Here is a 13760-nt window from a genome sequence, read left to right as displayed (position 1 = left end):
ACCAGGTTGAGGAAGTTTCCTCCTACTCCTAGTTTGTTGAATGTTCTTAAAAAAAAAAAAAAAAAGTTGTCTGCACCGGGTCTTAGGTGCGGCACACGGCGTGTTTAGTCTTTGTTGCAGCCTGCGAACTCTCAGTTGCCGCCTGTGGGATCTAGCTCCCCGACCAGGGATTGAAGCTCAACGCCTTGCACTGGGAGGGCGGAGGATCAGCCACTGGGCCACCAGGGAAATCCCTGTTGAGTGTTCTTATCGTGAAGAATTGCCAGATTTTGTTAAATGCTTTTTCTGCATCTATTGAGACAGTTGGGGCTTCCCTAGTATCTCAGCTGGTAAAGAATGCGCTTGCAATGCAGGAGACCCCGATCAATTCCTGGGTCCGAAGATCCCCTGGAGAAGGGATAGGCTACCCACTCCAATATTCTTGGGCCTCCCTGGTGGCTCAGATGGTAAAGAATCTGCCTGCAGTACAGGAGAACTGGGTTTGATCCCTGCATTGGGAAGATCTCCTGGAGGAGGGCATGGCAACCCACTCCAGTATTCTTGCCTGGAGAATCCCCATGGACAGAAGAGCCTGGCAGGCTACAGTCCACGGGGTCACAGAGTCAGACATGACTGAGCGACTAAGCACAGCACGCTGAGACAGTTGTGTGGTTTTTGCACTTTATTAGATTGATAAATCAGACAAGGCGATGGCACCCCACTCCAGTGCTCTTGCCTGGAAAATCCCATGGGCGGAGGAGCCTGGTGGGCTGCAGTCCATGGGATCTCGAAGAGTCGGGCACAACTGAGCGACTTCACTTTCACTTTTCACTTTCATGCATTGGAGAAGGAAATGGCAACCCACTCCAGTGTTCTTGCCTGGAGACTCCCAGGGACGGGGGAGCCTGGTGGGCTGCCGTCTATGGAGTTGCACAGAGTCGGACACGACTGAAGTGACTTAGCAGCAGCAGCAGCAGCAGACTGATATATTGTATTGTTGTTGCTCAGTCGCTCAGTCGTGTCCAACTCTTTGTGACCTCATGGACATGCCAGGCTTCCCTGTCCTTCACCATCTCCCAGAGCTTGCTCAAACACATGTCCATCGAGTCGGTGATACCATCCAATCACCTCATACTCTGTCGTCCCCTTCTCCCACCTTCAATCTTTCCCACCATCAGGGTCTTTTCCAATGAGTCGGTTCTTCCCATCAGGTGGCCAAAGTATTGGAGTTTCAGCTTGAGCATCAGTCTTTCCAATGAATATTCAGGACTGATTTCCTTTAGGATGGATTGGTTTGCTCTCCTTGCAGTCCAAGGAACTCTCAAGAGTCTCCTCCAACACCACAATTTAAAAGCATCAATTTTTTGGCACTCAGCCTTCTTAATGGCCCAGCTCTCACATCTAGATATGACTACTGAAAAAACCATAGCTTTGACTAGAAGGACCTTGTCGGTAAAATAATGTCTCTGCTTTTTAATATGCTGTCTAGTTTTGTTGTAGGTTTTCTTCCAAGGAGCAAGTGTCTTTTAATTTCATGGCTGCAGTCACCATCTGCAGTGATTTTGGAGCCCAAGAAAATAAAATCTCTCACTGTTTCCATTGTTTGCCCATCTATTTGCCATGAAGTGATGGGACCGGATGCCATGATCTTCGTTTTTGAGTGTAGAGTTTTAAGCCAGCTTTTTCACTCTCCTCTTTCACCTTCCTCAAGAGGCTCTTTGCTTTCCGCCCTAAGGGTGGTGTGATCTGCATGTCTGAGGTTATTGATATTTCTCCCAGCAATCTTGATTCCAGCTTGTGCTTCACCCAGCCTGGCATTTTACATGATGTACTCTGCATAGAAGTTAAATAAGCAGGGTGATATAATGTATTACATGCTTGAATTTTGCTTTTTGAGGGTTTTTTTGGCCTCAACATAATTCCCCCACCAGGGGTTGAACCCAGGCCCTGGCAGTGAAAGCGCTGTCTTAAGAACTGGACCACCAAGGAATCTTCTACATTCTTTGAATTTTGACTGTTAAATCAAGCTTGCATTCCTAGGTTAAATCCCACTAGGTGTGGTCTAGAATTCATTGTGTGTGGTGCTGGATTCAGCTTGCTAGTGTTTTGGTGAGGAACTTTATGTCTACACTCATAAGGGGTACTGGTCTGTAGTTTTCTTGTGAGAAAACTTGGTTTTGGTATCAAGGTAATGCTGGCCTTTTAGAATGAATGCCTTCCTCTGGATTTTGGCAGAGTGTATGAAGGACTAGTGTTCGTTTGGACCAACTCTTGAGGGTTAAGTTAGCTCAGTTGTAAGAGGAAGCAGTGGAAACACAGTGGACAGAGGCCTGAAGGTGGGAGCGTGGTGGATTTGAGTAACGCCAGCCCTGGGCTTGGCTGGTGCAGGCACGTGGTGGGTGGAGGGCAGGAGGAGAGCCCGTGAGAGAGGTCCACAGGGGCCGGATCCGGAAGGGCTGGTGGGATGTGAGCAGAGCAGCCATGGACATTGGGTGTGTGTTAGAGAATGTGCCAAGGGGAGGGTGATGGAGGAAAGAGACTGGAGGCCCAAAGGGAAGTGAGGAGAGGAAGTGGTGGCACCCAGAGGTGGTGGTGGCACAGGCAGGGGGGCTGGGGTGGAGGCAACCTGGGGGGCTGGGAATGCTGTTGGGAGGGGTTGGCAAGGGCACTGTGAATGGGCACGGAGCGAAGGGAGGTTGCTGGGAGAGGCCAGGGCTGGCTGCGCTGGCCTGAGGGGAGCCGGAAACCAGGGGCAGGCAGCCAGGTGGGAGCAGGGCTGAAGCTAGACCTGCCCTTGCTGCCCGTGGCCCATGTTAATCAGCAGTAGAGGAGGCAGGATGGTGGGGAGGCCACCAAAGGCCTCCGCCAGCCTGGGGGTCTCCTGGGAGAGTGGAGGGTTCCAAGGAGGTGGGAGTTGCCCAGGACCAGACCCCTGACTCCTGCGGGGAATCCCGGGTCAGACCGGCGCCGCAGCCTTCCCCGGAGGGGGCACTGTCGCTCACCAGCCCCGCCTGAGCCGAGGGGCAGGGCGGCCCTCGCCCCGACTGACCAGAACCCCTCAAGGTGAGGTCCGGGGAGAAGGCAATTTCCCAAGGACTCCGCCGTGCGGAGCCGGGTGGGGCGGGGGCCTTCTAGCCGCGGGGCCGTGAAGCCGGCTGCCCGTTCGCCTCTGAGGCTTCCTGACTTCGGGCGGCCCCCTCGGGGGTCCTCCTTGCGCCCGTGCACCTCCTCTTTCGGGGCGGCCGGGGGAGAAACGGAGGGCCGGGCGGGGCGGTGCCTCACCTGCCCCGGGCCGTGCGAAGGGAGGAGCCGGGGGCGGGGCGGCCCGGGCTGGGGCGGAGCGAGGGGCGGGGCCGGACGGGGCGGCCGGGCTGGGAGCGGGGCGCGGGGAGGAGCCAGGGGGCGGAGCGACCCGGACTGTGGCGGGGCGAGGGCGGGGCCGGGCGGGGCCGGGCGGGGCGGCCCGGTTGGGCGCCGGGCCGGGGGCGCGGCGGCATGGCGGGCGCCGGGCCGTGGCCGCGGGCCTGGAGCCGCCGGGAGGCTGGCTCTGGGGCCGAAGCGGCGGCTGGGGCGCGCGGCCCGGGGCCGTGTCGGTGCGCACAGGGGAAGCGGGTGCGAGCTGCCCCCCCGATCCCAGCCGGGCCCGCCGCGTGGACATCGTGAGTACAGAGCGGGACCGAGCCGGCGCTTCCGGCGAGAACAAAGGCGGGCTGGTGGGCGGGGGCCGGCCCCCCGCGGGTCTGGGGGCTCCGGGCGGGGCGGGGGCCCGTCTGTCTGCCGGCACCTCCTTGGGCAGGCACCAGCGCTGGGCCCTCTTCTCCCTATGTCCGCGGTGCTCTGTCCTGTGCCTGCCGGGCGGGCACGGGGGTGGCGCGCTTTTGTCATAGTCTCCGCTGTTGGGGGACGCAGACCAGAGGGCTGGCTTTGTGTGCAGGGGAAGCTGGAGGGGGCAGCCCTCGGGACCTAGGCAGAGGGCGAGGCCGGGGCCCCAGGGAGGAGTAGGCGTCCGGGCAGACGGAAGGCAGCGAACATTTGGTGGAGCACTCTGGCTTGCCGAGAGCAGTGGTTTTCTCTGTGTGTGTGTGTGTCTGGGGATGGGGCAGCTGTTCCAGCAAGACTGGGCTTCTGGGTCTGACCCTGACTCCTCCAGCTTCACTGTGGACCCAGGAGGGATGAGGCGCAGGTGGGATGGGGGCAGCACAGGGTCGGGGGTGCAGTTCAGAGGGACCAGGAGTGGACGGTGGGCCGGAATGTAACTGGGCATTGAGGAGCCTCACAGAGGAGCGCGCTCTGAATCTGCGATTTGAGGGATGAGTAGGAGTTCTTCATGGAGGAGGGGTAGCAGTCATTCCAGGCTCAGGCTGGAAGTGTGAGACTGGAAGAGCCTGCCAGGTTTCTGGGAGAGCGGCTGGAACAGGAGGAGGAGGCTGTGGAGTGGGGTCCTGGAGTGGAGGGTCATGTGTTAACCCCAGGCAGGCAGCCTGTCCCTGGTGACTGCACTGCGTGGTCCCTGCCTGAGTGATGCCCCAGGCTGACGGGGTGTATCCCAGCCAAGCCAACACATGGTTGTCGTGGCCATGGTGGGCGATAGCGTGTTCCCATCCCCCGCTAAGACATGTCCCCTTCCTTTTGTGTTGTAGCTTCATGGCGGCCGAAGAGACACACTGGCCTGTTCCTATGAAGGCCATCGGTGCGCAGAACTTGCTCACCATGCCTGGGGGTGTGGCCAAGGCCGGCTACCTGCACAAGAAGGGCGGGACCCAGCTGCAGCTACTCAAATGTGAGTCTCCTAGGTGGGGGTGAGGGGCATGAAAGGAGGCCCCGGGGATAGGGCTGAGCCTCCCTGGGCCTCTATGGCAGGTAACCTGCCTTCCTGAGCCTCTGCTTCCTTCCTGCCATGGGCCCTCTGGAGTTTCCCTTCTGTCTCTGCTCATGCACCCTCGGGCCCTGAACTTGGCCTTTCTAGCCCCCAGGGCTGTGGGAGGATCTGGGGTGGTGCAGCTGGGGGAGGCTGGAGGGCATCGGACACACAGTGCTGACTCCCCGTGGCCAGGAGCTGTGGGCCCTTGTTGGTCTGGTAGGTCTGGCTCCTGGATGGTACCCTCACCGTACCAGTTCGGTGTTCAATGAGCCAGACAGTCACTCTGTCCGTAGTGAACCCATGTGCCAAGCCAACACCCATCTGTGTGCTGGGTCTCTGGAGAGCTTCATGAGACTGGGGCTCTGGTCCCTAGGCCCCAGGCCTGGGAGGTGCTGGGCTTTGAGACACTGCAGGCCCAAGAGCGTCAGGACCTTGTCCAGCCCTCTGACCAGCTGCGAGGTCCCATGGGGTTGCTCGAGCCGTGCCCTCTGCCAGGGACTCCCTGACCCTGTGTTGCCTGGTTGAGGTGCCCCAGGCTGACTGGTTTGGTGTCTCCCTCCTCCTCTTCTGAACCGGAGGCTCCAATGAGGGCCTGCAGCTGAGCTGCTCCTGGGCCTAGGAGGAGGTGCTCAGGGATGGGACTCTCACCATCACTACCTGGGGTCGGCTCCATGTTGGGCGGGGGAGGGGGGCGCTCTTGTTGGCTGCATCTCTGGGCTTTTTTGCCCCCACCCTCATTCCACCACCTCCCAGCAGCTGGGCAGCACCAGCAAGGTGGCTCTGGCTTCCCTGGCTGCTGGCCCTGTCTCTGCCCTTCCTTGAGCCAGCTTTAGTCCTTGTTCCTAGGCACCACACAGTCCCCCTGAATCTCCCCCTGCCTGGGGGGGACCTGCATGCCCATCAGCCTGCTGCTTGTTTAGACTCTGGCGTGGAGCCATCCTGGGCCTCTGGGCATGGTCCCCAGAGTGGGGCCTGCCCGGGGCCGAGGCTCACCCACCCTGCCCTGCCCGCAGGGCCCCTGCGCTTTGTGGTCATCCACAAACGCTGTATCTACTACTTCAAGAGCAGCACATCCGCCTCGCCGCAGGGCGCCTTCTCGCTGAGTGGCTACAACCGGTAAGTGCCCTGCTGACTGTGGTGCTGGCCGCCGCGGCCAGTGGCTCCCCCTGGCTCCCACTAAGGTAGGTCCAGGCCTTCCTGTTTGTGACCCCAGCCGTTTGGACCAGCCCCACCTCTGCCAGTCCCTCCTCTCCTGAAAACCAGCCCTCAGGCTTGGCCAAGGGCCTGGGGGGGGAAGCGAGGGCCTCCACCAGGGTTGGAACTCCCAGAGTCTCCCTCAAGCCCTCCTTCCTCCCCACGCCTCGACCTCTCCCCCACTGCCGCCGCCTTCTGGCCAGGAGCCCAGCCTGCTGGCCCAGGCTGTGCGCTGGGGCTTTAATCGGCCATGAGCCTGCCCCCCAGGGGCTGTGTGACTGATGGTCCGCCGGGCCGTGGAGCAGGCGCCCGGATGGGATGGGGCATGTTGGCGTGTACGGGCCTGCCCTCAGCCTCGGAGACCTGCGTTGCAGGGTATGATTCCTGGCTGTAGGCCTTGGGGTCACAGCACTCCGGTCCCCTGAGGAGGGCCTGGCTCTTCCTGCCTGGGGGAACCCGCGGGTCTTGTGGTGTCAGTGGCAGGACGGTGACCCTTGGGGAGTGCTTCTGGCCTTTGTGTGCATCCTGGCTTCCAGCGCAGCGCCAGGTCTGCAGGCGGAGGGCAGGGAGGCTCCAGGGTCCTGTGGCTGCCAGCGAGCACAGGGGGCGTGGGGCTCTGGGGTCCTCTGAAGAAGGACATTTTTTTTTTCCTGCACCTGAAATATTTTTTATGGTATGAATCTTTCTTTTTCACACAACTGTGTTTCATAAAGTACAAACCCATAGCACGGGAAGAACAATAATCAGGTCAGGTATTTAAATACACGTTTTGCACGTTCTATTTCGTCCTCACAGCAGTCCTGTATGATGATCAGGGATGACGTTGCTGTCCCCATTTTACAGATAGAGTAACCGAGACTTCAGAAGGTTAAGGGGCTCGCGCAGGTTAGCCAGGAAATAGCCAGAAACTCAGATTCTCCAAGTGCTCTTCTTTCTAAATGTCTCTGTGCCATAATGACAGGAGCTAGAGGGACATTTCTTTTCCCCAGACAAACCGCCTGGAGCCTGGTGGGGGTGCCACCTTGCCCCAGGGTATGGTCCAGGCCCTCTGATGGCACCTGCCCGGGTGCCCAGCCTGACCGCATGCCCCCGGCAGATGTGATCATTCCCTGAACCCCACGTCTTGGCTGCGGAAACAGCCACGGTCACTTTTCTGAAGTGCTCTGGGGCACGCTGCCTGGGAACAGGGGTGGGGCCGAGGCTGACCCAAGCCCTGTGAGGGACCCCAGCAGGCAGGCCAGGGGTTAGGCGGGGCCCCAGGCATCCAAGTAAAGTCTTGCTGGGGGGAGGCCAGCGAGGGTGGCGTGTCCTTGACTCGGAGCCCTGCACCACTGCTTCCTGGAAGCCCTCCTGGGTTGGCACTGTCTCTCACCGCCCTCCCTTGCCCACACGCTTCCCTCTGCTGCAAGCACCCAGGCCTTCAGGCCACAGCGTGGGGGCGGGGGAAGAATGACCGTGTCCCTCGGGACGTGGTGCTGGGGGCCAAGGCCTGTCCAGGGGCCGGTCTGTGCTCAGGCGCTCCCTGTGGGCGGGGAGCAGATGGTGACCACTGGTAGTACTGCCCGCAGGGTGATGCGGGCGGCTGAGGAGACGACGTCCAACAACGTCTTCCCCTTCAAGATCATCCACGTCAGCAAGAAGCACCGCACGTGGTTCTTCTCCGCCTCCTCTGAGGACGAGCGCAAGGTGCTGGGGGCGGGCACGGGCGCGACCCCCACGTGGGCTCAGGGTGGTGGTCTCAGGAGGAGCCCTGGGTGGGCCCGTGGAGGGCCGCAGCACCAGAAGAGCCAGCCTTGGGGGTCAATGCAGACCAGCCCAAGCGGGGAGGGCAGGGCAGGTGAGGGCGGGTCCTGCCCACTGAGGCCCTGGCTCACCTGCAGAGCTGGATGGCCTTGCTGCGCAAGGAGATTGGCCACTTCCAGGAGAAGAAGGAGCTGCCTCTGGACGCCAGGTGGGCGGGGCCTGGGGGTGGGCGGGGTGTCCCTCAGCCAGGCCAGGACTGTGAGCTGGCCCACAAACCCCTGGGGGCTGGGCCCAGGGTCTCCTCCTTGAAGGCGCTTCTCCAGGTGCCACCTGGGCCGCGTGTGTGGGGTGTGCCCCCGAGTGTGTAAGCCTGTGTGTGCGTGCGCCCTGTCGGGGGCGTCTGTGTGGGAGGTGACATGTAGTTTTACCTGTCCAGCCAGGAGGCCTGATTTTATAACGGCTTAGTCCTTTGGGTTCCCACCCCCCTTCACGGGGGAGTGAGTCCCCAGGGCAGTGGGCCAGCCCGTCTGGGTCTTGCTGACTGCATGGGGAGGCTGGCTCAGCAGAAAAAGGGGCTCTCTGCGAGGGAACAGCATCTGCCCGATCCTTTCAGAGATGAGGATTCCAGGGGACCCCTGCCTGAGCACCCAGGGCAGGAGCAGGCGAGGACCTGGGCCCAGCCCTGAGGCCTGGCACCAGGCTGGGCAGTCGGAGTGCGCCAGTGGCAAGAACCATAGTGGGGTTGAGAAGGCAGTCGTCGCCCGCTGCAGTCTCCTGTTCTCTGTGTGTCTGCGTGTCCAGCTCTTTCCTGTGTCCACACGTCTCTGTGCATGTTGTTCGTGTACTCTTCTGTGTCTCCGTGCCCACGCCTGCGTTTGCGTCTGTCTGCGTGTCCCGAGAGTCGTGTGTCCGCGTGTGTGAGTGCAGGCGGCCCCCTGCCCCGTCCTCACTGCCTGCCCCACTCTCAGCGACTCCAGCTCAGACACGGATAGCTTCTATGGTGCCATTGAGCGGCCGGTGGACATCAGCCTGTCTCCGCACCCCACAGACAGCGAAGGTGAGACGCATCCCGGGGCCCAGCCCGCGCCCCTGCACAGCTGGCAGCTGCGCAGGAGGGAGGCATAGCTGACTGGCCTGCCTGCTCTGCCCCTTGGGCTTTCCCAGGCAGCCTGAGTGTCCTGGGTCCCGGGTCCCCATCCTGGCCCCTGCCTCCCTGAGGGGGTGGGATTGGAGGGTGACGCCCAGCATCCTCGGGCCTGACTCCCGTCCGCCCTGCAGACTACGAGCATGACGACGAGGACGACTCGTACTTGGAGCCCGACTCCCCCGAGCCCGGGAGGCCCGAGGGTAGGTGGGGCAGGCCTGCGGCCTGGGCAGTGCATGGGGCGGGGAGCAGGGCCTGGGGACTGGACAGAGCTGCCCCAGCTGGGAGTGGTTGTCTGGGTACGGCTCTGGGTGGCCTCCGGCCTGACCTTCTCTACCTTAGGCCTTAGTTTTCCTCCTTTGGCTCAAGGGTTTGGAGGATCAGACCAGGAGGGGCTGGCTCTGGTCTCTGATCTCCTCCAGTTACTCTTGGGTAGGAGAAGGGTGGTTCAGGGATAAGTTGGGGGGGCCCTACACTTAGCCAGGCCCTGGCTGAGCCGGGGACAGGAAGGCTAGCTCTCTGTGAGCACCTCTGGTGGCCATGTGGTCACTCCCTGCCCCACCCGCCTCCCACAGCCAGGGTGACAGGCCTGTACCCGCATCCCTGGGAACACAGGGAGGGGTGTGGGAGGGCCACACCTCTGTCCTACCCTCTGTCCTGTCACTTCTGCCTCTGCCGTCTGTCCCCATCTCTCCGTCCCCTGCCTTCTGTCTCGTTGCTCGCTAGTCCTTCTCCCACCCCGTTCTCCACCCCTAGCTCCTCTTGTCCTTGTCACTTTCATTATCCCCGGGGACTTGGCCCAGTTCTTCCACCCCCGCCTACCTATTCCTTGACCTCTTCTCCAGTGACCTTGGCTTCTGCCTTCCTTAGTCCCCTCACAGCCTCCTCTTAGCTCTTGTGGTTGTTGTTCAGTCTCTTAAGTTGTGTCTGACTCTTTGCGACGCCATGGACGGCAGCACGCCAGGTTTCCCTGTCCATCACCATCTCTTGGAGCTTGCTCAAACTATTGTCCATCAAGTTGGTGATGCCATCCAACCATCTCATCCTCTGTCATCCCCTTCTCCTCCTGCCTTCAATCTTTCCCAGCATCAGGGTCTTTTCCAATGAGTCAGCTCTTCGCATCAGGTGGCCAAAGTATTAGAGCTTCCGCTTCAGCATCAGTCCTTCCAATGAATATTCAGGACTGATTTCCTTTAGGATGGACTGGTTGGATCTCCTTGCAGTCTAAGGGACTCTAGAGAGTCTTCCCCAACAGCACAGTTCAAAAGCATCAAGTCCACTCAGCATCCACTAAATGTCTTATAGCAGCTTGAACGTGTCATGACCAGACCCAACCTGTCACCCCCCAGCCAGCTCCCACCCTTCCTCCTCGCCTGTCGGTGGGAGTCCCACCCGCCCTCTGAGCCCAATCCTGGGAGGCTTCCTGGTGTCTTCTCTCTCTCTTGCACCCCCTCCGGGACCCTGATGTGGCACCTGGGCTTCCGGAAGTTTTTCCCAGGCTTTGGAGGGCAGTTGGGGTGGGCCCAGTGGCGTGAGGCGGGCCAGACCCAGAAGGAAGGCCACACCAGGAGTGCCAGGTGTGGGGGGCTGTGGGGCAGCCAGGCTGAGGGTCAGGGGCCTTGGCTGTCTGCCGCCCACTGAGGGGGTGCAGCTGCAGCCTCCAGAGGGGGACGCCCGCTTACCACATGGCTGTCTTTGCTCTGCAGACCCCCTGATCCACCCGCCGGCCTACCCTCCGCCCCCCGTGCCCACGCCCAGGAAGCCAGTCTTCTCTGAGGTGCCCCGCGCCCACTCCTTCACCTCCAAGGGTCCAGGCCCCCTGCTGCCACCCCCGCCCCCTAAGCGTGGCCTCCCGGACACCGGCCCGGCCCCCGAGGACTCCAGGCGGGAGCCGCCACCCCTGCGGTGGGTGGAGCCCGGCTCCAGAGTGCCAGCCGTCTCCCGGAGGATGAGCGACCCCCCGCCCAACATCCTGCCCCCGGGGCCCGGCCTCCGGAAAGCCCCTTGCTTCCCTGAGAACAGCAGCCCCAGCCTGGAGCCCCGGATTCCTGCGCACGGGGTCAGCCCCTCCAGCACAGCCACGGCTGCCTCCCGGAACTGTGACAAGCTCAAGTCCTTCCACCTGTCCCCACGGGGGACGCCTGCCCCCGAGCCCCCACCTGTGCCGGCCAACAAGCCCAAGTTCCTGAAGATGGTGGAAGAGAGCCCCCCGGGGGAGGCGGCCAGGCCTGGATCCCGTGTGCCCCCCGTGGCCCCCCGGCCACCTCCGCTGAAACTGCCCATGCCCGAGGCCGCAGACCGGCCTCCCGTCCTGCCCCGGCCAGAGAAGCCGGCGCTCCCGCACCTCCAGTGAGTCTGTGCGGCACAGGACCCTCCCTGCCCTGGGATACCCCTCCCTGGCATGTTTACCCTCTGGTGACCCCTTCTCCCTGCCCCTGGCTCTCAGCCCACGTGGGTGCCAGGCAGCCCTGGCACGGGGGAGCAAGGCTCCTTGATCGCCCACCTGCCTGGACTGACCGGCTGCCCCTGAGGCCTGCTCCAGACCCCATGGGCTTCATTGCCGGGCAATGCCAGGAAATGCGTGTGTCATGGCAGCCCCAGCCTGTGGGGCCCTCAGCGGTGAAGGCTCTGGGTCCACGGGGCGAGCCCCGAGTGGATGCTCCTGCCCGGTTCTCCCCAGGTGCCCTTGACTGTGTCCTGCTCCCCCCAGGGCTCTCAGCGCCGTGCCCATCAGGACGTCCCTGGTGGTTCTGTGTTGTGAGGGGCTGCAGAGTCGCAGGCCGGGTCCCTGTGTCAGGCTCTGGGCCTGGTCCCGAGCGCCACAGGGCTGCCTGGGGCATAGCCAATCGTCCACAGCACAGCCACACGCACAGCCTGGTGGCCCGTCCAGGGTGGCCTCCCTGAATCCTCCCTGGAGCCCTGGAGGCTTAGGAGCACGTGGCCACGTGTGAGGGTGTGTCCCTTTGGCTCGGGCTGTTGGCATCTGTTCCCAGGGGTTGTCGGGGGAGCATGGCTTGGCTGAGGCCACAGGGCTGGCCCGTGGCAGGAAGACCGCCCTCAGACCGGGGCCTTTAACCGCAGCGTTCAGAGCTCAGGACGCCCTGGGCCAGCGATCCCAGCTCAGGTTTCTGGGCCTCAGGCGATTCCTGCTGTCCCAGGGCGGTCAGCACGGACACCCCCCTACACACACTGCCCCCGCCCTGGAGCTCCACGGTCACGAGCCTTTGACGGCTGCTGGGGCTTCAGGCGCCAGGCCCCCTGGGTTCCGAGGCTTGGTGTGGTAGCTCGGAGGGCGAGGCGGGTCACCGAGGGGAGTGGGGCATTGTCCCACGTCCAATGGAGCCGCAGCCTCCCTCTTCTTGTCCCACTCCCAGGCGATCACCCCCTGATGGGCAGAGTTTCAGGAGCTTCTCCTTTGAAAAACCCCGGAAACCCGTGCAGACTGACACGTCACAGGCGGACGCTGGCGGGGAGGGCTCTGACGATGACTATGAGAAGGCGAGGCTGGGTGGGGGGGTGCCCACGTCTCAGTTGTCGGGGGAGTGGGGAGCTGCCGGAAAGCTGGGGGCTCTGGGGCTAGAGGGTCAAACCTAGTGCAAACTCCTGGTTCCCAGCACAGGTTGGCAGCCAGCGGGGAGGAGGGGACCCCCACCCCCGGTCCTGGGCCATGACCCTGACCCTGACCCTTGACAATGACCACTCAGGTGCCACTGCCCAGCTCAGTCTTCATCAACACCACAGAGTCCTGCGAAGTGGAGAGGTCAGTGTGCAGTCTGCGTTTCTCCACGGCCTTTTTTGGCAGACCTGAGGTTTTCTGCCGGGGCCCTCCGCCTCAGGTCTCCCCGCCTTTCTGTCCCCCCACTCCCGGGGCTCTGTGCATCTGCCGCCGTGGCCCCCGGTGCTCTCGGAATGGGGGAGGCAGGTGGGCCTGGAGGGTTTCTGAGAGCTGCCCGCGGGCGGCTCCCCTCCACGGCGGGTGGCTCCCCTCCACGCAGCCATGTCGCCGTAGGCTCTTCAAGGCCACGAGCCCCCGGGGGGTGCCCCAGGACGGTCTCTACTGCATCCGGAACTCCTCCACCAAGTCGGGGAAGGTAGGCACCCAGGGAGCTGGGCCTGGGGTCCCGTCACCATCGGGAGTGATGCCCACCCCCAAGCACGGGCATGAGGCAGGAAGGAAGGGGTGGGGTTCCTATTCCTGCACCTTGAAGGGGGACTTCCTGGGGGCGGTGAGCCTGGTGGGACGTCTGCTGGCTCTGCCCAGGCCCTTCCAAGGGTGACTTGTGTGACCTCACTGAGCCTCAGTTGCCCCGTGACTATCAGGGGCGGCTCTAGCGTGGACCAGACACGCTGCTGTCACTCACGTCTCACCCGACTCTGAGGGCAGGAGCCCCAGGGCAAGGTTGCCCGTCGCGACGCTGCTCTCCGTGTGCAGGGCTGCCCTCCCCCACGGACCCAGCCTTGACTCTGCTGCCCACCGGCTCAGTCTCTGAGGGGCCCACTTAGTCTCTGAGGGGCCCGCTCGGTCTAAGGGTCATCGTCTTCCCAAGATGAGCGAGCCCTGTGCTGCGTGCTTCTCTCCCTGCAGGTTCTGGTTGTGTGGGATGAGACCTCCAGCAAAGTGAGAAACTACCGCATCTTTGAGAAGGTGAGCAGGTGGCCTCGCTGAGGGCCCCTGGAGAGGGGGTAAGCCTGCCCTGGGGCCTGGCTGGGGTCCCAGGAGTCTCCCTGGTGGAGCGCAGCCGTGGGCACTCAGAGGCCCGTGCCTCCAGACTCCCCTCCTCCCTCCCCTCCCCCCTCTCCCGGCCCAGCTGTGTCCCCCACGGACCCCAGAGGAGATGG

At 62.4% G+C, this 13760-nt stretch overlaps 1 protein-coding gene across 6 annotated transcripts in view; it reads left to right on the top strand.

The window, feature by feature from the left end:
- SH3BP2 (SH3 domain binding protein 2) overlaps positions 1-13760 on the top strand; it is a 41319-nt gene that overhangs the window by 21897 nt on the left and 5662 nt on the right. For 4 of the 6 annotated variants that reach the window (XM_061421013.1, XM_061421012.1, XM_061421008.1 and 1 more), the window contains exons 2-12: positions 4620-4759; positions 5854-5956; positions 7603-7720; positions 7915-7985; positions 8746-8834; positions 9056-9124; positions 10628-11270; positions 12296-12419; positions 12626-12681; positions 12931-13012; positions 13507-13566. In XM_061421013.1, coding sequence (XP_061276997.1) covers positions 4624-4759; positions 5854-5956; positions 7603-7720; positions 7915-7985; positions 8746-8834; positions 9056-9124; positions 10628-11270; positions 12296-12419; positions 12626-12681; positions 12931-13012; positions 13507-13566 — 1551 coding nt within the window. In that variant the 5' untranslated portion in view covers positions 4620-4623. Of the gene's footprint in view, positions 1-3459; positions 3639-4619; positions 4760-5853; positions 5957-7602; positions 7721-7914; positions 7986-8745; positions 8835-9055; positions 9125-10627; positions 11271-12295; positions 12420-12625; positions 12682-12930; positions 13013-13506; positions 13567-13760 lie in introns of those variants that run through there. The other 2 variants (XM_061421010.1, XM_061421009.1) reach the window with 2 other exon arrangements.

Source organism: Bos javanicus, chromosome 6, assembly GCF_032452875.1.
Source record: "Bos javanicus breed banteng chromosome 6, ARS-OSU_banteng_1.0, whole genome shotgun sequence".
Classification (NCBI taxonomy): domain Eukaryota; kingdom Metazoa; phylum Chordata; class Mammalia; order Artiodactyla; family Bovidae; genus Bos; species Bos javanicus.
Note: the sequence above shows the minus strand (reverse complement) of the source record. Positions and strands in the feature narration are given on the sequence as shown.